Genomic DNA, 26140 nt, shown 5'->3' with positions numbered 1-26140 from the left:
CCCTTCGCACGTGCAACCTTTTCCCACCGCTCAGCCTCAGCGGTTTGTTCTGGTCCACGGCCAGACCCCATCTGAACAATTTCCGCTCCCATGTCACGAAATGCACAGCATACCAACGAGCAAAGGACTCCCCTGCACCAAGGAAACACTCCACATGAAGGATGCTTACAGGCCATGTTTCAGCAGGGGTGGGAGCGCATGTATCAGTCGGGTCCCAGTTCCCCAGTCGTGCTTCAAGCAGTGTTTCTAAGGTGGGAGTCCCCGGCCCCTCGCGGGCCGGGCATGAAGCGCAGGGGCCCCGGCCTCTGCGCCATGTCACCCGTCAGTCCAGGCACCCGGCCTGCGCGTGTGAGTAGATGCGCATGCCCTCTGGCACCTCCAGCCCCGGCGGCAGCGTGGCGCCGGGCGGCAGCACCATGCCGTCGCGCAGCGGCCAGCAGTTGAGGGGCAGGCCCTTCTTGAACCGCACTCCGCACGCGTTGCACAGCGTGCGGGGCCCCAGCGGGCCGCACCGCCACTGGGGCGTGGAGTGGCAGCCACAGTTCAGGCACGTCGTGCGCTGGGCCTTGGCGCCTGCGGGGTTTGGGGAGGACGAGGGCGTATGGGTTGGGGCCGAGTATGAGGCAGTGGTGGCGTACGGGGCGGGGAGGTGAGCAGGGGCCGAGGTGCATCGAAGCGGGCAGACAGTGGGAATGGATGACAGGGGCCTAGATAGTTCAATGCCCAAGAGAGGGGTACGCTCAGGATACTATCATTCAACGGGGTGGTCGGGTGCAGGGGAGCTCCGGCGGTCAGCACGCATCATGGAAAAGATCTGGTGTGGCCACACTCAACCGACCCTTCCTCCCAGACGGCATGCCCCAAGCCTCCGACAGTCCAGCCTCACCCCTGCCGCGCCGTCCCAGGCGCCCGCTGCCGAGGTCCGCCTCCTCCCCTGACTCCCCGCCCACGCTGAGCTCGGACTCGGAGCCGGGCAGCGCTCGGAGGGCCGCGGGGGCTTTAGCCGGGCTGACGGCCTGCAGGGCCTCCCGCGCCCGCTTGCCGCCGACAAAGGAGGCCACCCTGCGCACCCGCCCTGACTTGCTGGTGAGCAGCACCATCTCCGGGGCCTCGAGATCCTCCTCCTCGTCCTCCTCGTCGTCCGGCGGGGGCGCCGCGCGCCGTCCAGCGCGCTCCGCCGATGCCCCGGTGCGCAGCCGGGAGGGGCCCTGCCGCCGGGCACGCCAGCGGCCGCCGGGGGTCGTCCCCGCGGCGGGGGGCTCGCAGGTCGGGGGCGCAGCCCGGGGAGGAGTGCTGTAGGTCACATAGGGCTGGCGGATGAGGGGCCTGGGGTGCGCGCGCGGGGAGGGCAGGCCGTGGTGGGGCTGGTCCGGCGGGGACCCAATGGCCGGCTGCTCGCCACTGCAGCTGCGGTCCACCAGGTCAAAGCTGTCCAGGGGGAGGTACAGGGGGGGCTCGTTGGGGTGGGAGGAGTTCATCTCCATGTCATCCAGCAGGCCCTCCAGGAAGTGGAGGGAGGGCAGGGGGACGAGGCCGGACGTGGTCCGGGATACTGAGCCCTCCTGTCGACCAGAAAGCTGCAGGAAGGGGGCGTGCAAACTTGGGGATCAGCAGGCATGCGGCTGGCAGGGAAGGGGGGAGGCCCTGCACGAAGACATGACGGCAGGGTGTGATGTTACCGGGCCCCGCTCCCACACTCGTCCACCGAGGCGGGTCTCGGAGATGCTGTCTCGCGGAGCCCCTCACCTGTTCGAGGACATCTTGGAAGATGGAGTGCCTCTCGGGCGGGGTATCCGTGTCGTGCGCCAGCGCGGCTGCCGTGAGGAGGTCCAAGCTCACTTGCCGAAGAGGCCCGACAAGGGCCTTTTGCAGTGGGAAGGATGTCGACACGCCGGAATGCACGGCCGCGGCACCATGCGCCGTGCTTGTGGAGTCTGTTGAGCTGGCGCGACGTTCCTCGGCGTTGAGCATGTAAGCGGGCAGGGCGGAGGGGGCGACGTCCTGCAGGGGAGGGGTGCGTGGGCGCGTTCAGGGTCGGCCCATTGTCACACCCCCATCACCACCCTGGGCAGTCCCGCGGTATGACAGCACAGGCGACGCACCACGCCAGGGTGATCCTCTTGTTTGGTTCCGGGTCCAGGCAGGAAGGACTGGTCGTAGGCTTGCAGGTCGGACGTGGTGGGCAGCAAACCCACGGGACCCTGCAAATGGCAGCGCTTGCGGCGAGATCACGACCAAACCAATTCCACGCCGGCGGCACGTCACCCATTGTTGGTACCTTTGAGAGGGCCAAATCACCATCATGACCCACCTGCATGCCCCATGAGTCCATCCTGACGAGCTGCCGGTAACTGCCAGGCTTGGCACCGGCCATGGCTTGTGGCACGGGCCCCAGGCGCCAAACAGGAGACCTTGGAGCTGGTGGGTCTTGCGTCTCTACAATTTGATGTTCGGAGTGTGGGACACGCGAGGGGAAGGGGTGGTGGCACCTGGTGCCGAACACGCAACCGCTCGACTCTGTTCTGCTGCGCCCGGGGTGGTTGGCCAGGGTCGATCCCTGCGGCACCCGTTCCAGCCCCATAGCCGACGCGGCCTGGCAAGCCTCCTTGCCCCTCCGGAACGGCGCTCAACCAGCGCTTGGATCGATGAACCCTTACAGAACCCCCCTCTGGCATTCAGTACTGGCATGTGTGCCATGTTCGGCCTCTGCAGCTCGGCGGCAGTCACAAAAGCCAGGCCGGCTCTGTGGTCTTCTCCGCCAACCGCTGCTGTGCTGCCTGCACATACTCCTGCAGCGGGGGCAGGCTGCTACTGTCTGCCTCCTTTCGAATGACCTGTGCGGGGAAAAACGTCGGACGCTGGGTCTTCGTTTTTAGTTGGCGACGTGGCGCAGGCATGGCAATCGCCAGGCCGCCCCTCCGTGAGCCACAGACATCACACGAGACCGCAGCCCTTCCCCTGCCGACCGCCCCGACAACACCTTGGAGGCCCAGCGCCGCTCTGCCTGCTCGCAGACGTCCCTCAGGTCCCGCCCCGCCAGTCCGGGCGTCCCGCCGGCAAGCTCTGCCAGCTCTTCCGGGGTCAAGTGCTTCGCATACTGCTCCAGGATGTGGGCCCTGCAGCGTGAATGTGTGAGTGGGGCGGCAGCGGGGTCGGCAGTGGGGCCCCAGCTGGCGTCGCTGGTCAGGCAGGACGCGCAGCTACGCGCATGAGGACAACTGCCTATCCACACATCCAGCACAAGACGCTGCCCGCCGCTGCACGGCGTGCGCAACCCAAGCCCATGCAAGGTTTCACACCGATGGTCGAACCTCAGTCCAAGTACCCCACCACCCAGCCCCTCATCTCGCCTGTCGTCCTCCGTGGGCAGGCCAAAGTAGACGCTGGTGGTGAAGCGGCTGAGCAGCGCCGGGTCCAGGTCGCTCTTCCTGTTGGTCGCCGCGATGACCACTGTGCATGTGGGGTGAGGGGAGTCATGGTGCCCTGACACCATCCAAGGGGCGGGGGGGGGGGGGGCGGCTAATGGGGGGCACATCCTCGCCGAGTTCCCTATCACAGAGACGCTTGGAGGGCCAGCCGTGCCATTGCCCCCCCACCACTACACACACACACAGGGTGCCCCTGCCCAGCGACCCGACTCCACCCTCACCCGTGCGCTTGTTGGCGTCAAAACCGTCCATGTGCCGCAGGAGCACGCCCAGCGTCCGTCGGGTGGCCTCGTGCATGCTCTCCCCCCGCGCCGTCGCCAGCGAGTCCACCTCGTCCAGGAACACGATGCAGCCGCTCGGCAGCGCCTCGCAGGCCGCCAGCAGGCGCCCCAGCCTCGCCTCGGCCTCGCCGTACCACTTGGAGGCGATGGACTCCAGTGGGATGTAGACCAGCGGCACGCCGGCCTGGGTGGCCAGGATGCGCGCGCTGGTGGTCTTGCCCGTGCCGGGCGGCCCCTCGAACAGCACGGCCCGGGGGCGGAGGGGGCCGGGGGCGGCTCGGGTGCGGGCCGCGATGCCGGCGTGGACCTCGGGGTGCAGCAGGGAGAGCAGCAGGGTGTCCTCCATCTGCCGCTTCTGAGCTTCGTAACCCGCCAGCACGCCCCAGTCCACCGAGCCGGGGGGGCCCGGGTGGATGACGGTGGCGCCGTGCTCCGTCAGCACCCTCTCCGCAGCCGCCGCGGGGGAGGGGGCCTGCTCGCGGCCGCCGCCGCCCCAGTCGTCAAAGCGCTTGGCGCGATGCTGGGCGGAGGGGAAGGGCGCCGCGTCACGCTCCTCCCCAGGGTAGACTGGGCCTGAGAGGGGAGGGGGGATTACACTTTGCCACAGTCACACGAGGATGAACAAGGGGAAGGCACAAGGACACCACCAGTGAAGCACACAGACTGCCAGTGGGAGCCCGCACTGCGCCCAGACCATCTCCCTCTGCACTGCGCCCAGACCCCCCCCCCCCCCCCCTTTCGGCCACCCACCTGCTTCCTCGCCCTCCAGGGCCTGGAACTCGCGCATGAACTCCTGCATGTGCTGCATCATGGGACCCAGCGGGCCCAGGTCGAAGACGGAGCCCAGGCCCCGCCCCAGGCCCAGCACCGCTCCCAGCTCGTCGGCCCAGGGCCGGGCGCCGCCCGGCAGGCCGCACGCGCCGCGCGCCGCCGCCTGCAGCAGCGCCAGGTCGGCCGCCTGGAAGGCGCCGGCGATCTCCACCCTGGACGCGCGGGGTGGGTTTGGGGCGAGGAATGAATGCTCACGAGCCCCTGGTGCCCCTCGGCCTCCAGCGCTGCCCACCCCCACTGGGCTGCGCTGCGCACCTGGCAGGCCGGTCGCTGGCCGCGGGGCGGAAGACCCGCACGCTCAGCGTGCCCAGCGCGTCGGAGGAGCGCTGGAGCAGGGTGGTGCCGCCCTCCGCGCCCCAGCTGGAGGACTCGGTGACGCGCAGGCCGCCAGGCGCGCGCGGCCCCGCGGCCAGCGCAGCGCGCAGGGCGCCCAGGCACCCGGGGACGGAGAGGCCGGCGGGGATGTGCAGGATCACGCGCACCGAGCCGTCCGCGGTCTCCTCCACGCTGGGCCGGGGCGTCGCCGGCCCAGCGGGGCTCCCCTGACGCGAGGCCCCCGCTCGGTGCATGTGCTCGTCCAGCTCCTGCCAGCTCAGCTCAGCGGCTGCCCGGATCTGCTGCAGGCTCGGCCGCGCCGCCTGTGCACGGGACGAAAGGGATCTGAGCTTTGCGTGGCTCCAAGGGACCTGCACTGACATTCAGCGTACAGGTGGATCGCAGACTTGGCCAAGCATGCCATAAGGACGGCACATGCGCATGCTCCAGCAGCCGCCAGACCGACACCCGACAGTCCTTGCCTCCGATGCCAGGGCGACGCTCGTCGTGGCTGCCGTTCCAGCCGCGAGCGCAACGAGGGCATGTGTGCGCCATGCTCCAGAGCTACTTGCATGGCCGTCCTGTGCGCATTTGGGTGCCTGGCAAGGGGAGCATGACAGAAGAAAGAAATTGTACAGGACCTCCCTGGGCAGCACGGCACCACTCACTGGCGCTTTGTGCACGGTATCGGTGAGAAATCGTGCAAATCACAGCCTGAACCTGTGTCCCTCACCGCTGTGCTCGCAGCGGGCCATGTTGTCGCTGAGGCGAGACTCGTTCCTGCAACCAGGGGAGTGGAACAACGCGCTATCGAGGCTCTGCTCTCACACGTCTTTGACGAGGCATTCAATTGATCACCCGCACACCTGAATTGGCTAGTATCTGCAAACATCGGACATCAAGGAGCGATCTCGCGGCATGTCGCATCATGGGGGGAGCCTGGGCGCGAGGGGCACCCTAAAGCACGGAGTACCCTTACCCCTCCCTACCGGGCATGCGCCGGTTGCTAGCAACTTATTCCCGCGAACGGGATATCGCTGGCGCAGTTGGTTGCCTCTAATGGCGAACCGGGGGGGTGGGGGGTGGAGGAAAGGAAGGGAAAGCAGGGGGTCCACCAAAAGCTGTGGGACGAGGTGCACTCTCAAAAAAGCACTTGGTCAGCATCAGGATGTTCACCGCTCCATTCACGTCGCGGTTGACAACGTTGACCTTGCAGGCCGGGTTGACGCACCGCTTGGTGTCCCACAGTTCCGTCCACGTCTCCATGCCATCGCTCCAAGTGTGTACCAAACCCCCTCCTCAAACTCCCCCCTCTTCCCACAGGTGCCCCACCTATAAGACAGCGAGCACAGAGGTGCTCCTGTCGCGGGTTGCGTGGATCGTCCCCACCTTGCGACGGGGCTTGGCCTGGCACATGCACGAGAAGCCGTTTCGAAGGGTGCGCCACCAGGCCTACGTCAGCAGGGAGCGGGCCATCACCCAGCTGGCGGAGCAGTTCCGTGCCCCCCCTGGCATGACCACTGTCGTGGGCGTGGGCAACTGGTCGGCCCAGGACCGAGGGGGCATCATGCGGGGGACTCCGCCTGGGCCCTGGATACGCTTCTTGCGGCGCCTGCGGCGGGTGTGCAGGGTGGTGGTGGTTGACGAGCACAGGACTTCCAAACTGTGTTGCGCCTGTCACGCCACCCTCCATGCCCACCAGTACGTGCGGGGTTGCCGAGGTGAGGAGAAGCTGGTGGACGTGTGGGACACCAAGCGGTGCGTCAACCCGGCCTGCAAGGTCAACGTTATCAACCGCGACGTCAATGGGGCGGTGAACATCCTGATGCTGACCAAGTCCTTTTTGGCGAATGCACCTCGTCCCACAGCTTCTGGTGGACCCCCTGCTTCCCCTTCCTTTCCCCCCACCCCCCACCCCCCGGTTCGCCATTAGAGGCAACCAATTGCGCCAGCGATATCCCGTCCGCGGGAATAAGCTGCTAGCAACCGGCGCATGCCCGGTAGGGAGGGGTAAGGGTACTCCGTGCTTTCCCGGGTGCCCCTTGCGCCCGGGTGGCTCCTCCCGGGGAATGCCATGAGCAAACGCATCAAAATATCTCACTCGCCGTCCACAGAAGTAATATCTGAATGGGGAAGATCAGACTCCTGGTTGCGCACAATGCAAAAAGCGGGAATCTTCAGCAGATACTGTCCAGCTTCCAGCGACTAGTTCTTTGGAACAACCTCATCCTAAAGGGCAGAAACGAGGGCTGGTGAGACAAGGATAATAGCAATGAGAGGACATGACCTAGTACACCCGTGATCACGTCAAGTGTGTATTCCAGCTCACCGACAAGTTCCTCATGTTTGGGGTGCGGGACTCCTCCGGCAGGCTGTAGCTGCTATCCTTAAATGCCTCCTCAGCGACTCCCTGGAAGTTGGAAGGACCTTGCATTGTCAAACGTTCCCTTGTCTGGAGCCAACGAGGGCTGAGCACGCAAGGCCCTCCCCCCCAAGACGCACCTTCTCCCGCATCTTCTTGGCGGCCTCTTTCAGCTGCTTCTTGCGTGCAGAACTGTCCCTCAGCGCTTGCCGAGGATCTACCCCGAAAGCTGCTACAGCCGGGGCTGGCATCAGCAATGGGACGGCCAGGAGGGCCAGCGCATCCCTGGCATGATGACGCGCACAAACAAGTGATCACCGAACTGTGGAGTCGCGGCGGAAACAACAGTTCCCGTAACCCCAGCCCATTGCCCATTCGTGTCAAGTACCTGCGGGAGGTTGATCCTCTCTGTGGGCCCTTGGCATCAGAGCCTTGCTGACACAAGGCCCTCACATTTCCCCTCGGTCGAGAGTGGCTGGGGTGGCACACCCCCGCGCGTCCCAGGCTCGTGGAAGACAGCATTGCGCTTTAGGTCGTGCTTAATGAGTCCAAATCGTGTTTTACCACTCAAGTAAGGAGTGCACACCCCCTCCGCGAATGTCGATGGTGTGGATGGCACCGCGTCGCGCTTCCGAAAGATAAAGAATCTCCTCCTGCCCGCACGTGAGCCATCATCCACAAAACACAAACCGAAGGTAGGCTGTTCCATGGCTCACCCTCACCGGCCCTGTAGAAGATGCTGATAACAGCAATACCAGTATGGATCCGGGAATGGCGATGGAAGGTCTGCCATTGCATTCCTCAACTGCACGTTCACAGGGTCTTCGATAAGGAGGGCGCAATCATGTCCAGGAGGCCCTGGGGGTTGTCCACATGGACCCAGTGCCCGGCGTCTGGGAGCTCGTGGTACTCCAGCACCCCCCGGTCTGCCATGCCAGGCACCGCAGCCAGGCCCCGCAGCGTCTCCACGCTCTCCTCGGTCCAGCGATCCGACTCCAGAGCACGCACCATGTGTATTGTGGTCCCCGGCGGCGGCGTGGTCAGGAGGTCGGTGTAGTCTGTGCAAGGATTGGGCCAAGGGCACTGGGTTGGAGGGGCTTTGCGTTGCCAGGCGGGAGTATGTTCAAGGGTGCGTCAGATCATGCTGCCCTGCTTCCCGCACCGCTCCCTTCACCCTTGCTGATGCATGAGTGGCACCAGTAGCGGGCCCCTTTGCACCGGCACTACGAGCTCACCTTGCGTGCAATAGTCCTCCAGCATGGACCTCGCCCCCTCCAGATCAAACTGCCACACGTACTGCCCCTTGCCACGCTGGCGCAGGTTGCTGCCCAGCCACTGCTGCAGTCCTTCGCTGAAGCCCTGCTCCCCCAATCGCTGGTACAAGGCCTCCCGGCTGGGCAGGGGCTGGGGGATGGCGGCGACGGCGTCCAGCACTCGCTCCGTGTCCCTCAGCTCCCCAAACGACTCCCTGGCCCGGAAGGGCCAGGAGTCGAGCACCCAGGTCTGGAAGGGGGCGGGGAATGTGATGGGATTGTGACTCGAGGATAGAAGACGGGTGGATGAGAATTGGCAGATGCGACGACAATAGTGGAGACTGGTGTGCGGTGCACCCGACCATCCAGAACCCGTCGCCTTCCTCTCAGCATGGAGGTCAGCGTCCCATTGCCATGTCTTGCCTGGGAAGGAGGCTTGCCCAGCCGCGACATCTGGGCTGTCAGCTCCAGGCACACTTTCCCTCCAAGAGAATGGCCGATGAGGACATCAGGGGCATCTGCATACTCTAGTCCGCTGCTAAACAGCCTCAGGATGTCCTCTGCCGAGGCAGCCAGGATGTGCGGAGGAGGCAAGCCCAGGTGACCCGACCTCCCGTGACACCGCTGGTCCAGGAGGACGGCTTGCCAGGGCCTGCCGGACTGCTGCTCGGCCCGGGCCAGCAGGGTGCGGGTGAGGGTGGCCAGGTTCCGGCCAACCCCCAGCAGGCCATGCACCACGCAGATCGTGCCGGTGTCAGCAGTTGGTCCAGAGCCTGCCCCTGGACTGGCGAGTCGCTCGCTGTAAATCTGCGCAGCCTCTGTGTGCAGACCGGCCGTGGCAGGGGTGGCCTCCAGGGCTGGGAGCCACCGCCGGGCCAGCTCCCGCACCCCCCGCGACAGCATGGCTTGGGGGGCGATGCCTCAGCAATTTGTCTGGATGGTATCAGATGAAGTGGGTGGCCAGGGCTGGGCGACCGATGTGCATGTCGTGGATCATGGCCGGGTCACGAAGCCAGCTCGCGCCAGCTAGGTTTTCCGGGATGAGTGTCAGTGCCACAGCGCGCTCCCTGCGCTGGTGGAGGGGTCCTGACCCATGGCGGGGATCCCACCAGCATCAATTGGACTCCTGCTGATAGTGATCGATTGGTTCGGGGTGCGTGTCTGCTGGCTGGGATGCGACGCGCATTGGTCGTTTCAAACCGGCACCCCGGGGTGCTCGGGGTGTTCTGAGGCCTCCCCACTCCGCGGCCTCCATTCGGATCCGACCCACATCCCATGCGATCATGGGCCTCCAAGGGAGCCCCGTGGTGCATGGGATCGCTGCCGGGCAGGGCGGCCAGGCGGGCAGCCCTGCTGGCCGTCGGGGGCCTGCTGGCTAGGGGCCCCTCCCCGCCTGCCCGCCCGCTCCAGCCCCGACATGCCGAGGCCGGGCACCGCGAGGCCCTGCACCATCCGAGGTTTGCTCGGGCCTCGCGCCTCTGCAGCTCCAGAAACGGTGCTGGCCCCACTCAGGAGGACGCAGCACACAGGGGCTGCACCCAGAACGGGCCCCACCCCCGCCGGCAGCCCGCCTCCGACCGCCTCACCATCCTGCACTTCAACGACGTGTACGAGATATCCCCCCGCGCCATGGAGCCCGTGGGCGGCGCGGCGCGCTTCGTGAGCGCCGTTCGCGCCCACGCCGCCGACTCGCCCCTCGTCCTCTTCAGCGGTGACTGCCTGAACCCGTCCCTGGTGTCTTCCTTCACCCGCGGCGAGCACATGGCGCCCATCCTGAACAGCATCGGCGTGCATGCCGCCTGCGTCGGCAACCACGGTGAGTGGGAGGCTGGGGGAGGACGGAGGGCGGGGGAGGGAGATCGTCAGGGTGTGGGGGAGGATGGGGTTTCAGCGGCCCCACCACCGGCTGCCCCAGGCCCCCCCTCTTTCTGGGTCTGCAGCGTGGGGTCCAGGGGCAAGGCCCCCGCTCCATGCCAGGTACCGCAGCTATGGTGCTTGAGCTCGCCTGCCATCTGCTTCACTCCAACTCCCCCCCCCCCCCCCCCCCGACCACCAGACTTTGACTTTGGCATGGAGGTTCTGCGTCGCCATGTGGCGGCCTGCTCCTTCCCCTGGCTCCTGTCCAACGTGCTGGACCCGCGCACGGGGCGCCCCCCCGCCGGCCTGTGCGAGTCGCACCTGCTGACCTGGCGCGGCATACGCGTCGGGCTGCTGGGCATCGTGGAGCGCGAGTGGCTGGCCACGCTGGCCTGCGTGGACTTGGCGCGCGACCTGCGCTTCCTGGACCCGGAGGCCGCCGCCGCGCGGCTGGCGGCCGACCTGGTGGCGGCCGGCGCGGAGCTGGTGCTGGCGCTGACGCACATGCGCGCCGCGCGCGACGCGCGGCTGGCGGCCGCCGTGCCGGGTGTGCAGCTGGTGCTGGCGGGGCATGACCACCACTGGGGCGTGGAGGCGGTCGCCCCCCACGGCACGCTGGTGGTCAAGTCGGGGACCGACTTCCGCGAGTTCACGCGCCTGGAGCTGGCGCTGCCGCTGCGCCCCCACCCCGCCCGCCCCGACGTCGCCTGGGCGCGGGTGGAGGTGGGCGCCGGCACGCCCCCGGACCCGCCCACCCAGGCGCTGGTCGCGGGGTTTGAGGCCCTGGTCGGTGCGCACCTGGACCAGGCGCTGGGCTGGACCCACGTGGGGCTGGACGCGCGGGGGGAGGCCATGCGCGGGCGCGAGACGGTGCTGGGCAACCTGCTGGCAGACGCCATGCGCGTGGCCATGGGCTGCCAGGTCGCGTTCTTCAACGGGGGCACCGTGCGCTCCGACCAGGTCAGCAGAGGGGCGGGGGGTGTCTTGGAGGTGGGGTTGTTTGTGTTTTGAGTGCGGGGAAGGGGTTTCAGGGGGGAGTGGGTCTGAGGATATGGGTCAAGGACCTCTCCACCGTCACGCCTGCGATGCCAGACGCCTTGCATTCTCAGGCTCCCTAGACAGCTGGTGCCAGCCCCATGGATACACCGCCTCTCCCTCATCCACCTACCCACCCCCTCCCCCCCTCCCCCCACTGACACCCAAGGTGCACGCCGCGGGGCAGCTGACGACGCGGGACGTGGTCACCATGCTTCCCTTCACCGACGAGCTGGTGGCGGTGGAGCTGACGGGCGCCGACCTGCTGCGCGTCCTGGAGACTGGCGTGGGCGCCTGGCCCGAGCCGGAGGGCCGGTTCCTGCAGGTCTCGGGCCTGCGCTTCGCCTTCGACCCGGCGCGCCCGCCCGGCACGCGGGTCGACGCCGCCTCCGTGCACGTGGGCGGCGCGGCGCTCGACCCCGCTCGGCGCTACTCCGCGGTGACCAAGGCGTACCTGCGCGACGGCCGCGACGGCTTCGCATGCATGCGCGCCGCGCGGCCGCTGCGCGTGGAGCTCAACGCGCCCAGCCTGGCCACCCTGGTGCGCCACCTCTTCTTCCGCATCCAGGCCCTGAACGAGGGCCTGGCGAGGGGGGAGGGGGGGAAGGGTGGCGGCGCGGCGGCGGCGGGAAAGCGTGGCGACCTCGTGGGAGCACGACAAGGAGTCAGTGCAAGGCCGCAGCACGGCACACGGACCTCGGGCGACGTGGGCAGCAGCGGCGGGCCACGAGCGCCCGCAGCGGGCGCTGCACACGTCGCCGACCCAGCAGACAGCCCCCCTTCCGAACCAGTCAGCCCGACGGGGTGGTCGCCGGAGGTGCTGATGCAGCCGTACGAGGCAGGGCTGGAGAAGCTGTACTGCTTCGACCCCGGCACGGGGAAGTGGGGCGTGCGCCCAAAGGTGGAGGGGCGCATCCGCTGTGTCCCCGGCTGCCTGCCGGAGCCTGGAGTGTGAGGGCTCGAGGGGCAGTCCCCGGCGGGCACAGTCCTCTGCTGGAATCACAGCACGGTGCCTCTCCTGACGCCCAAATGCCCTGCTGCATGAAGCCCCTCCCAGGTGACTGCAAAACTTGATTTTCATTGGCAGCAATCCATATGGCACAGCCGGGAGTGACAAACACACAGAGGCCAGGGAACGCAGTTCCAATGCCAGGGCGCACTCCTGGGGGTCCAAGATCATCAGGTTTTCAGGGGCTTGCGCTTCTCGCGGTCGGCAATCTTGACATACTCGGCTCCAGACTGCTTGAAGCGCCCCCGCGCATCGTCCGTGTCCGACACCTTCTTCTTCACGATCTGCACGACATCCTCGTCTTCCAGCGTGTGGCCCAGCCCCACCCTGGGAGTGGCGGAAGTTGTGGGGTTCGATGGATGGCATCGCATCAGCGGCTGGCAGGCAGGGGAGGCCACAGGTGTCCACAATGAAAGTCATCAATCGATCCTACTGGATGCACTCCGCAGCAAAACCTAGCCGGCGCACCTCTGGGGCATGTGCTTGGTGGAGGTGCCCCACACCAGGGCGTACTTGAAGTCCGCCAGCAGGCTCTTGTGGATGTGGGCACAAAAGTCGGAGACGGTGACGCCGCCACGGTCGTCCGAGAGCACCACAGGCTCGTCGAAATCTGGCCGCTCCCCCACTTTCTTGGTGTAGGCACGGACAAGGCCCTGTGGAGTTGGTTGAAAGGGGGCAGGCCGTGAGAACGGCAGTTTATACTGACCACCGAGCCGGCAGAAACCATACCGCATGGCTAGCAGGAGCTGGCCTTGGCCCAATTATCAGTCCCCCGCCCTCCTCAGCAACCACTCGCCATCATCTCCCAGATCTGGGACAGGAGGCCGTCCATGTTGAGGCGGTGGTAGCAGGAGATGGGTATGGAGAAGGGCCGGCGGGCTATCTCGTCCACCTCCTCCATGCTGCACACGTCGACCTTGTTGTACACATACAGGCCTACATAAAGAGTGGTTAAAGGTAGGTGGGCATGTGAGTGAGCCCTTCTGGTGGGACGTAATGGCGCCATACACATTGTTCACAGGGTAGCACCGCCTGAGAGCGTTCATGTGTTTCCCCTGCACCGCTCTTGGACGCCCAGGAGACCCTCGCAGCAGGCCAATTCCTCACGCACTCTCACTCACACTTGATGTAGCGCCGATTGCCCTCGATGACGTCGATGAGGTCGTCTACCGTGGAATCCTCCTTGAACAGCAAGTCGGCGTTGTGTATCCGATACTCCTGCCGGTGAAAAAGTGAGGAACCTTATGTGACATCCTGCCTGTCCCATGCTGGCGACAAGGCAGACATGCATGTCAGACAGAGATGCAACAAGCGATATCGTCAACCATAATCCTACCTGGAGGATCCGCCAGACCATCTTCTCGTCCAGATGGGTCAGGGTACCCATGGAGTTGACCGCGATCCCGCCCGTTTTCTTCTTCTTGAAGAAGATGTCTGGCGGCTTGCGATTTAGCCTGGCCAGGGACACATGGTGGAAGTGGAAGGTGGGCATGAGCGACAGTGCATTGCCCCAAGGTCCTTGCAATACATGATGCAAATACTCACCACTGACCCAGGAATCAGCCAGCAGTCGCTATCGGTTGTCTGAGGCCTCAGGTCTCTGTCCTTCCCTTGTACAAATGAGCCCTCCAAAGGCCCACCTACGCCCGCCAACCCACCTCACGCCCACTGACTCTAGCTCCCTGGTCAGGATCTCACGATGGTAGTGCGGCTTGCCCGCATCCAACACCATCAGCAGGAGGTCCGCCGACTTGCAGACAGCAATGACCTGGCGCCCACGGCCTGTGTGGGTGTGAATTGGGGAGTGAAGGTGGTGATGTTTCAGGCTCAAGGTGATCACGAGCAGTCGCCATAAAGTATGACCCATCCAATATGCCTCACTTCCACCTCCCCCACTTCATCACCTTTGCCCTCCGCCGCCCCTTCGATGATCCCCGGCAGATCCAGCAGCTGGATCTTGGCGTCGTTGTAGTGGATGACGCCCGGGATGCAGGTGAGGGTGGTGAACTCATAGGAGGCAGCCTCCGATTTGGTTCCTGTCAGCTCCGTCAGCAGAGTGGACTTCCCCACCGAGGGGAAGCCGATTAGGGCAACGCGCCCATCCCCAAACTTCTGGACCTCGAACCCCTCCCCGGAGGCACCCCCCTTGGCGGGCTCCTGGAGCATGGTCCGGAGCTTGGCCAGTTTGGCCTTCAGCTGGCCCATGTGATACTCGGTGGCCTTGTTTTTCTGAGTCCGGGACATCTGCGGTGATCGTGGGTGGGATGGGGGTTTAGTGAGGCGGTACATGCCACTCTTAACGAGCCAAAGGAGCCTGCGCTGAATCGGATTGGCTCCCGCAATACCCCCGCACCTCGAGCTCGATGTCCTTGATTCGCTCAAGGATCCCCATGGCGTGTGGAGGCCCGTGCCAGGTAGACTTGCAGGCAGCTTGTGATTATTCAGATGTTGAATGGTCTTGTTGAAGGTGATCTAGTATGCCACAATCCTACAAGAGGGTCCTGGACGGTAGCTGAATCCCAGTCAGTCGTCCTTCCCGGCGCGCACGTCAGGGGGATCCGACCAGGCTCAAGCACACCCGTGTCCTCCAACACAAATATGCTTAGAGAGTTGTGGGTGCATATGATGCATGAAGCGATCAAGCGGGCGGTGGATTTGGGCAAGAAGTGTCTCTGCGCTCTACTCCAAGGTCGACGTGGCACGATCCAGGGCGCCGGGAGGAGGTGCGAAATGACAGCCTGAGACGTCACAGGGGTTGACGAGCATCGCTATCGTATCAAACAATTCTTTTTTCGAAGAACAATCTGCTCAAGAATATCCCCGCATGAGGCCCATGCAGGCTACAGGTCTCGCGAGGGGCCACCTCTCCCCGCTTCATGCTGTCCCCCCATGCCGGCGCCATGGCATCATCTGCAAGGGGTACGCCCGCACCCAGACACCGCTGCTCGAGTCCTTGAAGCCCCTGAACAGGGCTCTGGAGTCGGGCACGAACGATGAGGCCGTGGCTGCTGCACAGGAGCTGAAGGAGAGCGGGGTGCTGTGCTTGTTTGGGGAGGGGCGCCAGGTCCCCAAGCGCCCCTACACCCTGGAGGAGGTCCGTCTCAACAGGATCGACCCCGCCGCCCTCCTGTCCCCCGTGGATGCCACCATGAATGGCGTGCGCACCGGTCTCCAGGTACGCAAGAGCTTGTGCCGACATGTGGAGGGCAGCTGGTAGCTGCGCAGCGCCGAGTAGCAGCCCAATCGCCCATGCATTCCCCCTTGCCCAGGCTGTCGCGGCCAGCGGTCTCCTGGCCCTATTATATGGTGGAGCGGTGGATGTGTCCGGGGCTGCGGTGCTCGTGCTGTTGGGGGCCACCCTGGCGGTGGCAGACCAGGTAGGCACCGGCGGCGGGGTCGAGGCCCTGCTGCTGGACTTGGCGGCGCGGAAGGTGAGCGGAAGCTATGCGTCCCGCGTGGCCACACACGAGGCCGGCCACTTCCTGGTGGCCTACCTGCTGGGCCTGCTGCCCCGCAGCTACACATTGTCGTCCTGGGACGCCTTTCAAGCGTGCGTTTAGGACTTGTGAAAGGGGAATGGTTGGCCACTCCTAAACGGACTTCGGTCATGGTCGTTCGTTTGGAAAGGGGCACTCACTGCGCAGCAAGCAGCAGACTTTGCACCCTTGAGGGCACCTCAGGCGCATGCGCATCCCCCAAGCCCTCTGCAGGCAGGGCCGGCTGGGTGTCCAGGCGGGGACCGAGTTCTGCGATGGCGACTTCCAGCGAGAGGTAGCCAGCGGGAAGCTGTCCTCCAACAGTCTCGATGCCTTCACCTGCCTGGGTCTGGCCGGCGTGTGCGCTGAGACCGTGGTCTACGGCCGGTCCGAGGGCGGGCTGGCCGACATTGCCCAGCTGGACTCGCTGCTGCGGCGGATCAACTTCAACCAGGCCAAGGCTGATGACCAGGTAAACAAAGTGGCGGTGTGCAGAATTCAGTGCCAAGCTGAGGGAGGAAGGGGGGTTGAGGGGTCGCATGACGGCGTCACCAATGCGCTCGGTCTCTTCCATTGCGCAGGTGCGATGGTCGGCCATCAACGATGTCGTGCTGCTGAGGCGGCATGCCGCTGCCCATGCCGCACTCACAAAAGCCATGCAAGCAGGAAAGAGCGTTGCTGAGTGCATCGCTGCGATTGAGGCTGCTGAGGCGTAGCCAGGACGTGGACACACTGGTTAGGGCTGTGTCTCGTGGTGCATACAGCGTTGCATCATCACTGCTGCATCTGAGACCGCTTCTGAGGTGCCGACAGTGTTACAGACATACAGTGAGCGCAGCGGGACACAGGCCATGCGTCGAGGGCACTGATGGAGCACTCCTCCCTGGATGGGGCAGCAATGCAGCAGCGGAAGGGACTGTGCGTCAAGCCGAGGTGTCCTTCTGGATCACAAGTTGGAACTCCCCTACCACATCTGGGGCACGATGGGAGTGGGAGAGCATGAGGTTCTGGGCATGACGGCACAAGACATTGCTGGGATATTTGCACCGCAAAGCCTCCCAAGACATGTGAAGCTACCATGCCCCTCCAAGTGACACACGATCATCCTTGCATCGTGCCCCAGTGGGTAACATTGCACCACTATCCCCCCCCCCCCTCCCCTCTCACCTGGGTGCAGCCGGATGGAGACCAGGTAGCTCCCCAGGGCAGCTATCTCAGGCAGGTTCACGGCCCTCTTGTCCAGGCTCCGCCCCGTCTGCTGCTCGATCACGGCCACCACGTCGGCGGTGGTGACGGAGCCGAAGAGCTGGCCCGAGGTGCCCACTTTCTTCCTGATCACAAACTTGCCAATGGTGCTCAGGGCCAGGGCCATGGCCCGCGCCTTGCCCAGCACCTCCTGCGCCCGCTTTGCCTCCGCGTCCCTCTCGGACTGCAGCCTGGCCAGGATGGCAGGGGAGGCGGGGGAGGCCTGGCGTTGCGGGATGAGGTAGTTGCGGACGTAGCCGACAGGGGCCTCGCACAGCTCGCCCTGCTTGCCCAGGCCCCGCACGTCCTTGAGCAGGATGACCTGCTTCTTGTGCGTCACGGCCTTGGAGGCCGTGATCACGAGGGTGCCGCGCTGCGCCGCACGGCTGCATTGGCGACCCTGGAAGGGGGTGAGCCACGGCCTCGAGGACTGCACGGGCAACGGGGGGGGGTCGATGCGTGGACGGCGCCCTTCTATGCAGGCATTTTGTAAGCAGCAATGGTCGAGTACTGAAAGCCAATGTGCCTGGCCCAGCAATTCCACCCCTGTTCCACCAATACACCTGCATGGAGGGGGTGCACCCCTGGAAAGCCATCATGGGCTGCCCGGTCACCGAGTGCGTGCGGTTCACGGTGAACTTAACAGGTTTCTCGATGCACTGTGTACTTCAACGATGAGCTACTCAGGGCCCATGAGGCGACTCTCGCATTCGCGCATTGCGAGGTGGTGGGAGCGGATAAGTTTGCCTGGCCGACTCGCGCGCTCGTGATGGGCGCGAGGTACTCACAGGGACGAGCGTCGCAACGGTATACTCGACGACGCTTCGCTAATCATTGGATATAGGCTCAGTGGACCCATCAATAATAAAGCATAAGCCACACCGGCCGTTTTGGCCCTCGCCATCGCGGTCCACCGGCGCCATGGCGGACGAGCCTGAAGCGCAGGGGGCGAGAGCCACCAGCGAGCAGGCAAAGGCTCTAGACAAGGTCACAGATCAGGTGAGGAGGACCTCTAAGTGTGCTTGTGTGTCCTGAAATACGACTCTGGGTGGTGCTACTGGAGGTTGAGAGGCAAGCACAGTTGCCGCTTCTGTGCCACTCGCCCACCCTGTGCCCCGCTCTTCACTGACAAACCCATGGCCCAGTTCCCCGTCCCCTTCGCCAGGTCGAGGAGCGGGAGGTGAAGAATGTGGACCAGTCCAAGATTCAGGCAGCCATGGCAGAGCTTGCTCAGCAGCAGCGTGTGAAGCATGAAGCCGCCCGGCTCAGGTAGGGTGTGCTGTGCGGCTTTGGCTTGTGGGGCTTTAGGGTCTGCTGGCTGGGCTCATTGCAGGACTCTGTGTTCCTTTATGGGACTTTGAGCACCCAAATACTCGGCACCCGAAACCTAAACAGGGAAAAGACGCTGTCGGCGGTCAAGATTCAGGCCTCGGACGTGGAGGTTCTGGTGCGGGAGTTTGAGGTGGACAAGAAGGCTGCCGAGCTGCGCCTGCGGGAGCATGGCGGGGACGTGCGCGCCGCGCTGGCCTCCTACCTTGCTTGACTGCATGTTGTTCAGAGGAATGGTCCCAAACAGACTTGATTTTCTACTGGTATGAGTGGCAATGACACTGAGCTACACGAGCGGCTGCCGTGGCAGGGATCGTTCAAAATTTGGATGCTAGGCGAAGCACGTACAGGGGCCGGGGGCAGGCGGCAGCCGGGGCGGGGGCAGCCCGGCTGGGCGGAGGCAGGTTGGCGGTTGCCTAGCGCAGCCGTCACCCATGAACAGGCAACTGTTGAGGAAAAGGGCGCACAGGAAAGGACCAGAACGACTCACCCCTGGCCCCCTCAGCCGGCAAACTGGCGGGAGAGCCCGGCATGGACCCCGGTCGCAGGGCGCGCGGAGCGCTCGGCGTCGTCGGAGAAGTCGCGCTCCAGCACCGCCGCGGCGCCCATGCCCGACCCAATGCACATGGAGATGACGCCGAAGCGTGCGGCCTTGCCGCGGCGCTGCATCTCGTTGATCAGCGTGGCGGCCTGGCGCGCGCCGGTGCAGCCCAGGGGGTGCCCCAACGCGATGGCGCCGCCGTTGGGGTTCACGCGCTCCAGGTCCAGGCCCAGCTTCTTCACCGTGTACAGGGCCTGGCTGGCAAAGGCCTCGTTGATCTCAAACACGTCCACGTCATCCAGGCCCAGCCCCGCGCGGCGCACGGCCTCAGGGATGGCAGCCACGGGGCCGATGCCCATGATGGCGGGGGGCACGCCCACAGCCGCAAAGGAGCGGAAGATGGCGAGGACGGGGAGGCCGCGGCGCCGCGCCTCGCGCCGCGTCATCATGAGCACCGCCGCCGCGCCGTCAGTGGTCTGGCTGCTGGACCCGGCGGTGGTGGAGCCGCCCTTCTTGAAAGCCGGCTTCAGCGCCGCCAGTGTGGCCAGCGTGACCTCGGGCCGGATGCCGTCGTCCTCGGAGATGGTCACGCGCCGCTCCTCCCCGTTTGCATCCTTGAGCACCGTCTCCACGGGCACGATCTCGTTCTTGAACTTGCCCGCCGCGCGCGCGGCGGCCGCCAGCCGGTGCGACCGCAGCGCAAAGGCGTCCTGCTCCGCGCGGGTCATGCCGAACTGGGCCGACACGTTCTCGCTGGTGATGCCCATGGGGATGAGGCAGTCGGCGGCCTCCTGGCAGGTGGCCACACGAGGGTTCACAGTGCCCTCCCAGTTCATGGGGTTGCTGGTCATGTGCTCCACGCCGCCGGCGATGGCCATCGTGTAGTACCCGGCCTTGATGGAGGCGGCCACCGAGGCCATGGCCTGCAGGCCGGACGAGCACTGCCTGCGACGAGGACAGGCCAGGCTTGCATGGGTGTGTGTTCAGTCATTGTACCGATCAAGGGTCGCCACCATGCCCCGCACCAACATTGGGTCAGTCCCCCAGCTCTCCAGAAACTCACCTGTTCAGGGTGTGGACAGGGACGGTGTGGGGGAAGCCGGCGAAGAGCATGGCCATGCGCAGCTCGTTGGCGCGCTGGCTGGAGGGGCCCATGACGGAGCCGAACACGATGTCGCCCACCGCCTCGGGCTCGATGCCGGTGCGGCGCAGGGTGTCCTTTAGCACCGCGGCGATCAGGTCGTCCACGGGGGTGTCCTTGAAGCCGCCCCGCCTGGCGCGGCACAGGGCCGTGCGGCAGGTGGAGACGATGACCACGTCGTCCAGGTCGCCCGCACGGCGGTCGTGGGACTCGGCGGAGGTGGGCTGAGGGGCCACCTCGGGCGTGCCGTGAGCCTGGGAGGGGAGGGCGCGGTGACTGGGGTGAGATCGGGGTGCACACGACCACGGGGAGGGCTTCAGACACACCGAGATCGTGGGACAGGAAGCATATCACACCGCCCACGTACCGATGCCAGGTGGCTCAGCAGGACCTTCTGACGCTGAGCGGCCTTCTCCATGGTAGGGTGTGGAGTCGAGGGAGGGAGTGAGGTAGGTTTGACGGGAGTAATCGGGCCCCTGCCTCGAGAAAGCAGGCGTAGATGTGAAAAGGAACAAAGGTTGGAATGTATGCAGCTCCCGTCCTTGCTTTCAGGGTTATACTTCCCTGTCGGAACTTTGCATAAGCGTTGCAGTCACGCCTGCGGTCCGAGTCAGCCGGTGTCCCCGAAACTTTTCCCGCGCGGGGTCACCTCCCTCGCCGATCACGCATCATAGGCGTTGTGGTGATCCCCCGACAGCAAATTGAGCCGGAACCCACATCATAATGCACCTTAGGGTTGCCTCAGCCACTTATCTGCGACAGTCCGCTTGCTACTACCACTCCTTCAGAGCATCAGGTGTGGGCCTCACGCTTCTTGCGATGTATCGTGTGCATGCGACCCATGTGCGGTGAGGAGAGCTTATACCCATATTCTCACACCGCAGACCCATATTCTGTATCCAGAGCTCCGCTCAGGAGCGCACCCCGCCTGGCGACGCCCCCTCGGCCTCACAGGACCACATTTGGCCTGAGCAGTGGGGTCCAGGCACCCGCTTGCTGGCGTCGCCGCTGCGTGACTGCAGCAGCCTCAGGCATGGCATCCCTCACGATCGAGCGTGTCCCTTGCCTGTCGGATAACTATGGTAAGGCTGTGTTTGCCATGCCGCACATCCCTACCTCCCCTGTTGCAAGGGCCTTGAGTTCCAGACTCCCGCACTCCCCTGCCCCACAGCTTGGCTCCTGCATGAGCCGGCCAGTAACGTGGTCGCCATCGTGGACCCCTCAGAGTCCAAGCCTGTGGTGGCTGCCCTGGAGAGGAGGTGGGTCGTGTGACAGGCTGGCGGGGGGGGGGAGGTGTCTATCCCGACCCATTTTTAGACGCAATGCACTGTTGTTTCAGGTCTGCAGAGTATGATGGGGTCGTCCTGCTTTCTCATGCCATCCCCTCCTGTGCAGCCTTCGATGCCCCAGGGTGCCGCCTCATCTCCTGCCCGCCTATTCCACCCGCCATCGTCCGTCATCGGCCGCCTGTCACACAGTCACCCACTCCCACGCGCCCCCCCGCCCAGCGGTCTCAAGCTGACGCACATCCTGAACACCCACCACCATTGGGACCACACGGGGGGTAACGAGGAGCTCAAGGCGCGGTTCGGCGCCACAGTCATCGGCCCCGCCGCGGACCGGGACCGCATCCCGGGCATTGACGTCGCGCTGCGGGACGGGGAGCGGTACAGCCTGGGGGCCGCGGAGTTCCTGACCCTGGATACCCCGGGCCACACCCGCGGGCACGTGACCTACTACTTCCCCAGCGCCAAGGCCATGTTCTCCGGGGACACCCTCTTCTCCCTGGGCTGCGGCCGCTTCTTCGAGGGCACCCCCGCCCAGATGCAGGCGAGCCTGGACAAGCTGCGGGGCCTGCCCCAGGACACCCGCGTCTTCTGCGGGCATGAGTATACCGCCGGCAACGCCAGGTTCGCCGTGAGCGTGGACCCAGACAACGAGTTCCTGCGGGAATGGAAGGGGCGCATCGACGCCGCGCGCGCCAAGGTATGATGCCGAGGGGGAAGGGGGGGGGGGGGGGGGCAGGCCAGGCTGGCAGGGATGATCTGAAGGGCGCTGGAGAGGCGGCCTGTTTCTTTCTGCAGCTGTAGATCTGGGGCATGCGTGGCTGGGCAGCCTGTTCTGAGCGTGCCGCGTCTTCACCACATATTAGGCATGGCAGATCACCTGAGACCGCAAAAATCAAGGGCGACGCATTTCGTGCACAAGTTTCCTGACAACTTCATCCTTTCTTTCCCTGCACAGGGCCTGCCCACCGTGCCCAGCCTGCTCGAGGACGAGCTGGAGGCCAACCCCTTCCTGCGCCCAAACAGCCCCGCGATCCGCAAGTCTCTGGGCATCCCCGCGAGCGCCAGCTCGGCAGAGGCCCTGGGCGCGATTCGCGCCGCCAAGGACAAGGCCTGAGCGGGTGTGGGTGCGCCCTGGCTGCCCGCAAGCCTGGCGTGGACTCGTGCGTGCAGGATTGTTGCCCGTGTGATCACCCACGAGTGCGAGGTTTGCTGGCTGCCGGTGTTCAGCAGCAGATGTTCACATGTGTGTGTGGAGGCAGGGATTGGACCTCCCCCTGCCCACTGTAGAAGCGAGAAGAATGCAGCGATGGCAGGGACAGTGCTGAGGCAGGTGTTGGGTCATGGTGAAGTCAGAGTCGACGCAGAGTAGCTCCGTTTCCATGTGCGCTTGATAAGCGGGTGTTCACCCTCAACCTGCTCACCCCTGCTGAGGCACTCAGCCTTTGCACTGCACGGTCCAGATGAGGTCGCTGTCCGACTCCACCACCACCTCCTCAGCTTCAAGAATGTTGCTGGTGCTCAGCAGCCCCCCCATCCTCATCTCAGTGTCATCTGTGGATCGAGAAGCAGGGAGGGTCAACCGTGCTGGGTGGCACAGGCAGGTCCGGTGCATGGTCTCCCCCTGTGCCCTTACAGGACCATACTCAAACCATGGCCCAGTCTGGACCCAGCCTCCTCCCCCTCCACCACCCACCCACCCTCCCACTCACCCATGTCCCACTTGAGCCCCTGGGTGCTGGCCCGTGCTGGCCCGGCGAGGGGAACCAGGCCGCAGGCCGGACCCTCCAGGTCTGCATGCGGGCGCACGACGGACCGGCCACGGGGAACGAGCCGTGTGATGTTCCCCTCCCCCACCAGCACCAGGTTGAGGTGGCGGTAACGATACAGGCACCCCAGGTTGCTCAGGATGTGGTCCAGCCGCCCACCGTGCGCGCCTGGAGGGAGGGTGGCGTGGGGGGGCTTGGGGGTTGTTGATGGGAAACAGATGGTTTGACCATGAGCCCAGCTCCTGTACGAGGATCTGCCGGGGTGCAGGTCCCCATGTGTGACCTGCACCCGTGGGACTGTGCGCGCACAAACCTCAACAACACGCCGCCCCTCCCCTCCCCACCCTCCTCCTGCAAAAGCACTCCAGCCCTGCAAACATGCTGGCAGCGCCTGGGATGCAGCGATGCACCCCATCCAACCACCGGCGCTCACCAAAGGCGACGATGTGCTGTGGCCTGGACCCGTGGGCCGCGGCGTATTCCACGCACTTTTGCAGGTCGGTGGAGTCCTGGTCGTGGGACAGGTCTGTGATGGCCACTCCGGCGTCGCGATAGTACGCCGCCACCTCCGGGCGGATGCTGTCCAGGTCGCCGATGATGGCGTGGGGGTGCGGCATGGGCACCGAGTCCGAGGCGTGGCTGGGGCCCCGCAGCTCATCGTACAGGCGGTTGGCGCCGCCGTCCGCGCAGATGCGCAGGGTTGCTGTGCAGGGAGGGTAGCATGGGGGATGGCAGTGCTGTGGGCTGCAGGGACGCCATGGGCAGGTGTGCATGGAGGAGCACGGGCATCCGCCATGCATGGAGCTGGGCTGCAGCCTGCATCGATGCTCCAGCGCACGAAACGCTGTGGCAGCAACGACACAAGGAAGGAGGTGCCGCACATCAATGGTGGCCTGCGGGCGCAGCCACGCCATCTGCTGGAACAGGTGCACCACCTCACCTCTCTGCCAGACCCTGGCAGCCAGGGAGGGCAGGGTCCAGTTCAAGAGCACCGCAGCGAGAGGCCTGCCGCTGGAGGCTGCATCTTCCTCCAGAAAGGTGCTGGTCAGCACTCGCGTCTGCCCTGCTCCCATCGCGCGTGCGAAGGAGGAACAGGCCGAGCGCGCTGACGCAGCCACCTGTCGGGGGGGGAGGCCGCAGGCCGGGCCCGCCCCTGGTCTAACGCCTTTCACCGCCAGCAACAGTCTGAATAGTCCTTTGAGGTTGAATGTTTACAGTGGTATTAGCTATGTACCTCCTTGGCATGGGGTGGAGGGCAATACATCAATCGCTCGTGGCCATGCGCGCCCTCCGGCCATGACACATTGTCCACGGCCTGCGCACCGGTCGTCGCTGGCTTACAAACTCCTTCCAGAAGCTCTGGGGCGATAATTCCCCATATGATACCACAGGTACAGTGTTTATGATGTCTTGAGGGGCCATTCGAGCTCCGTGTTGAAGTACGTGCGGGCTTGGATGTCTCGCCTTCACACGGGCAGTTCGCCAGGGATCAAAAGTTGCGATGGCGAGACAAGCAGCGTTTTATATCATATGTCGAAATTGTCTCGCATTCTATCTCCAGACTTGAATGCTCGCCCTTGCAAGTACGAAGTGGGCCGACAGGCATATGCATAAGGTCCCAGCGCGCGTGCACTCCTCGACACGACGGGATTTCCAAGGGTTACGGGCCGGGGCGTGCTCGCCCGATGCCCGTCGTGTGCAGCGCGACCCCTGCGAAGGGCGCAGAATTCACATAAAGGTCGTACTCGTACCCCCTGACTGGGGGTGTGCGCTCGAGAATGCGGCCCCGCCAACCCGACGCTCGACGCTCCGCCTTCGGGTCCTACTCCTCCCGGCGTAGATGTCTGATGACGAAGAGAGCCTTTGCACCGAGATATACAGTGATTTGTGCCCCCAGCTCTGCCTGGCGCATGCGGTGGCCCTCGTGTTGGACAACGGGGCTGAGTGGGACGCACAGGAGGTGGACACCAGCTTCCTACCACCGGACACCGGGTTGAGGTGAGAGGCTCGTGGCAGTCCCAAAGACATTGAATTATGAGTGACACATGTCTCTGCTAGTGCTGCCCGTTGGATGAAAGAAGCCCTGTGGGATTGTATCTGAGCAGAGGGCCCCAATGCTGCCCGCAGTATCCAAGCTGCTGAGGATGGTGCCATTGTATTCGTCGTCAAGCCTGGCCCCTCCAATGGCATGAGGGTGTGCTACGGCCTGGAAGGCTTTCCAGACGTGCACTGCGTCTTCTCAGCGCCAGAGGGAGTCCTCGCCGGTCGCCTGCCCCTGTGCAAGGAGTTCGTGTCTGAGCTCCAACGATGGATGGAGCACCTCGAGAAGCAGAGGCTCGAGGTGGGTGATCTTTGGATGGAGCGTGTGCTGTTGGTAAGGGGTGTCATCCCCACCCGGGTGATGTGGGCAGGGTTGGTTGTGGAGCCTAGGCCGTGCTTTTTAACCCATTACCTTACAATCCCCAGGAATATTTTGATGAGCTCAATGTTTTGCTGCGAACATCCTCCACGGCTAGCTCTGGACTGCACTGGGAGGAGAGCTGGGCCCGCCTGAACAATTAAGCAGGCCAATTTACCCCGCTGCAGTACTTGAATCTACCTCGGAGCGGTCAGTACACTGCTCTGTTTTGCCAGTTTTGAATGCAATAGAACTGCATGTATTCTGCACACTAAGCCTTTTCCAGTGAACCACTCCCCTAACTCTACATCCGCCGCAATGGCGGGCCCCCTTTGTTTCCCCCTCCGAGCACGGCGGCTCCTGCCCTGCCTGGATTCGAGGTGGATGCCTGACACCATGGGGGCGAATCATGCCGCCCCTCATGGCTTATACGTCTTCGGCGCATTGCACCTTGGTTTTCCATCCAACACTGGCTCCTTTCAAACCAGATTGCATCCAAATGGGTCTTGTGTCAAAAATCTTATATGCTATGGTATGGTGAGAGCCGAAAGTTCGTTTCACGAACCTGCTCCCGTTGCACTCGT

At 64.7% G+C, this 26140-nt stretch overlaps 10 protein-coding genes across 10 annotated transcripts; 4 read left to right on the top strand and 6 right to left on the bottom strand.

Moving 5' to 3' along the window:
- Positions 1-322: 322 nt before the first annotated feature.
- F751_5604 (Fidgetin-like protein 1) lies at positions 323-6121 on the bottom strand (the record flags this gene model as incomplete). Its single annotated transcript, XM_011402325.1, has 11 exons — positions 323-573; positions 887-1577; positions 1747-2001; positions 2981-3116; positions 3300-3450; positions 3650-4282; positions 4460-4692; positions 4796-4900; positions 4979-5178; positions 5589-5635; positions 5995-6121. 11 exons carry the CDS (start codon positions 6119-6121, stop codon positions 323-325), a joined length of 2829 nt encoding a protein of 942 aa, XP_011400627.1.
- A 148-nt stretch (positions 6122-6269) lies between these two features.
- On the top strand, positions 6270-7233 carry F751_5603 (hypothetical protein; the record flags this gene model as incomplete). Its single annotated transcript, XM_011402324.1, has 3 exons — positions 6270-6476; positions 6558-6668; positions 7180-7233. 3 exons carry the CDS (start codon positions 6270-6272, stop codon positions 7231-7233), a joined length of 372 nt encoding a protein of 123 aa, XP_011400626.1.
- A 797-nt stretch (positions 7234-8030) lies between these two features.
- F751_5602 (hypothetical protein) lies at positions 8031-9373 on the bottom strand (the record flags this gene model as incomplete). Its single annotated transcript, XM_011402323.1, has 3 exons — positions 8031-8275; positions 8453-8720; positions 8843-9373. 3 exons carry the CDS (start codon positions 9371-9373, stop codon positions 8031-8033), a joined length of 1044 nt encoding a protein of 347 aa, XP_011400625.1.
- Positions 9374-9563: 190 nt separating this feature from the next.
- F751_5601 (Trifunctional nucleotide phosphoesterase protein YfkN) lies at positions 9564-12317 on the top strand (the record flags this gene model as incomplete). The annotated part of the gene is made up of 5 exons (XM_011402322.1): positions 9564-9623; positions 10037-10286; positions 10527-10813; positions 10883-11287; positions 11532-12317. 5 exons carry the CDS (start codon positions 9564-9566, stop codon positions 12315-12317), a joined length of 1788 nt encoding a protein of 595 aa, XP_011400624.1.
- Positions 12318-12541: 224 nt separating this feature from the next.
- On the bottom strand, positions 12542-14763 carry F751_5600 (Developmentally-regulated GTP-binding protein 2; the record flags this gene model as incomplete). Its single annotated transcript, XM_011402321.1, has 8 exons — positions 12542-12698; positions 12840-12996; positions 13161-13307; positions 13493-13589; positions 13708-13825; positions 14030-14153; positions 14276-14615; positions 14725-14763. The coding sequence occupies 8 exons, from the start codon at positions 14761-14763 to the stop codon at positions 12542-12544; spliced, it is 1179 nt and encodes a 392-aa protein (XP_011400623.1).
- Positions 14764-15204: 441 nt separating this feature from the next.
- F751_5599 (hypothetical protein) lies at positions 15205-16563 on the top strand (the record flags this gene model as incomplete). Its single annotated transcript, XM_011402320.1, has 4 exons — positions 15205-15546; positions 15641-15921; positions 16082-16319; positions 16429-16563. The coding sequence occupies 4 exons, from the start codon at positions 15205-15207 to the stop codon at positions 16561-16563; spliced, it is 996 nt and encodes a 331-aa protein (XP_011400622.1).
- Positions 16564-16770: 207 nt separating this feature from the next.
- On the bottom strand, positions 16771-17691 carry F751_5598 (50S ribosomal protein L9; the record flags this gene model as incomplete). The annotated part of the gene is made up of 3 exons (XM_011402319.1): positions 16771-16820; positions 17015-17478; positions 17648-17691. The coding sequence occupies 3 exons, from the start codon at positions 17689-17691 to the stop codon at positions 16771-16773; spliced, it is 558 nt and encodes a 185-aa protein (XP_011400621.1).
- Positions 17692-18922: 1231 nt separating this feature from the next.
- F751_5597 (3-ketoacyl-CoA thiolase 2, peroxisomal) lies at positions 18923-20521 on the bottom strand (the record flags this gene model as incomplete). Its single annotated transcript, XM_011402318.1, has 3 exons — positions 18923-19907; positions 20026-20357; positions 20471-20521. The coding sequence occupies 3 exons, from the start codon at positions 20519-20521 to the stop codon at positions 18923-18925; spliced, it is 1368 nt and encodes a 455-aa protein (XP_011400620.1).
- A 615-nt stretch (positions 20522-21136) lies between these two features.
- On the top strand, positions 21137-22506 carry F751_5596 (Hydroxyacylglutathione hydrolase 2, mitochondrial; the record flags this gene model as incomplete). The annotated part of the gene is made up of 4 exons (XM_011402317.1): positions 21137-21185; positions 21275-21362; positions 21612-22089; positions 22348-22506. The coding sequence occupies 4 exons, from the start codon at positions 21137-21139 to the stop codon at positions 22504-22506; spliced, it is 774 nt and encodes a 257-aa protein (XP_011400619.1).
- Positions 22507-22827: 321 nt separating this feature from the next.
- On the bottom strand, positions 22828-24231 carry F751_5595 (Thiamin pyrophosphokinase 1; the record flags this gene model as incomplete). Its single annotated transcript, XM_011402316.1, has 4 exons — positions 22828-22943; positions 23213-23326; positions 23592-23861; positions 24099-24231. The coding sequence occupies 4 exons, from the start codon at positions 24229-24231 to the stop codon at positions 22828-22830; spliced, it is 633 nt and encodes a 210-aa protein (XP_011400618.1).
- Positions 24232-26140: the final 1909 nt, after the last annotated feature.

The sequence above is a fragment of the Auxenochlorella protothecoides genome, assembly GCF_000733215.1.
Source record: "Auxenochlorella protothecoides strain 0710 unplaced genomic scaffold scaffold66, whole genome shotgun sequence".
Classification (NCBI taxonomy): domain Eukaryota; kingdom Viridiplantae; phylum Chlorophyta; class Trebouxiophyceae; order Chlorellales; family Chlorellaceae; genus Auxenochlorella; species Auxenochlorella protothecoides.
The sequence above is the reverse complement of the archived record's forward strand: the minus strand, read 5'-3'. Positions and strand labels throughout refer to the sequence as shown.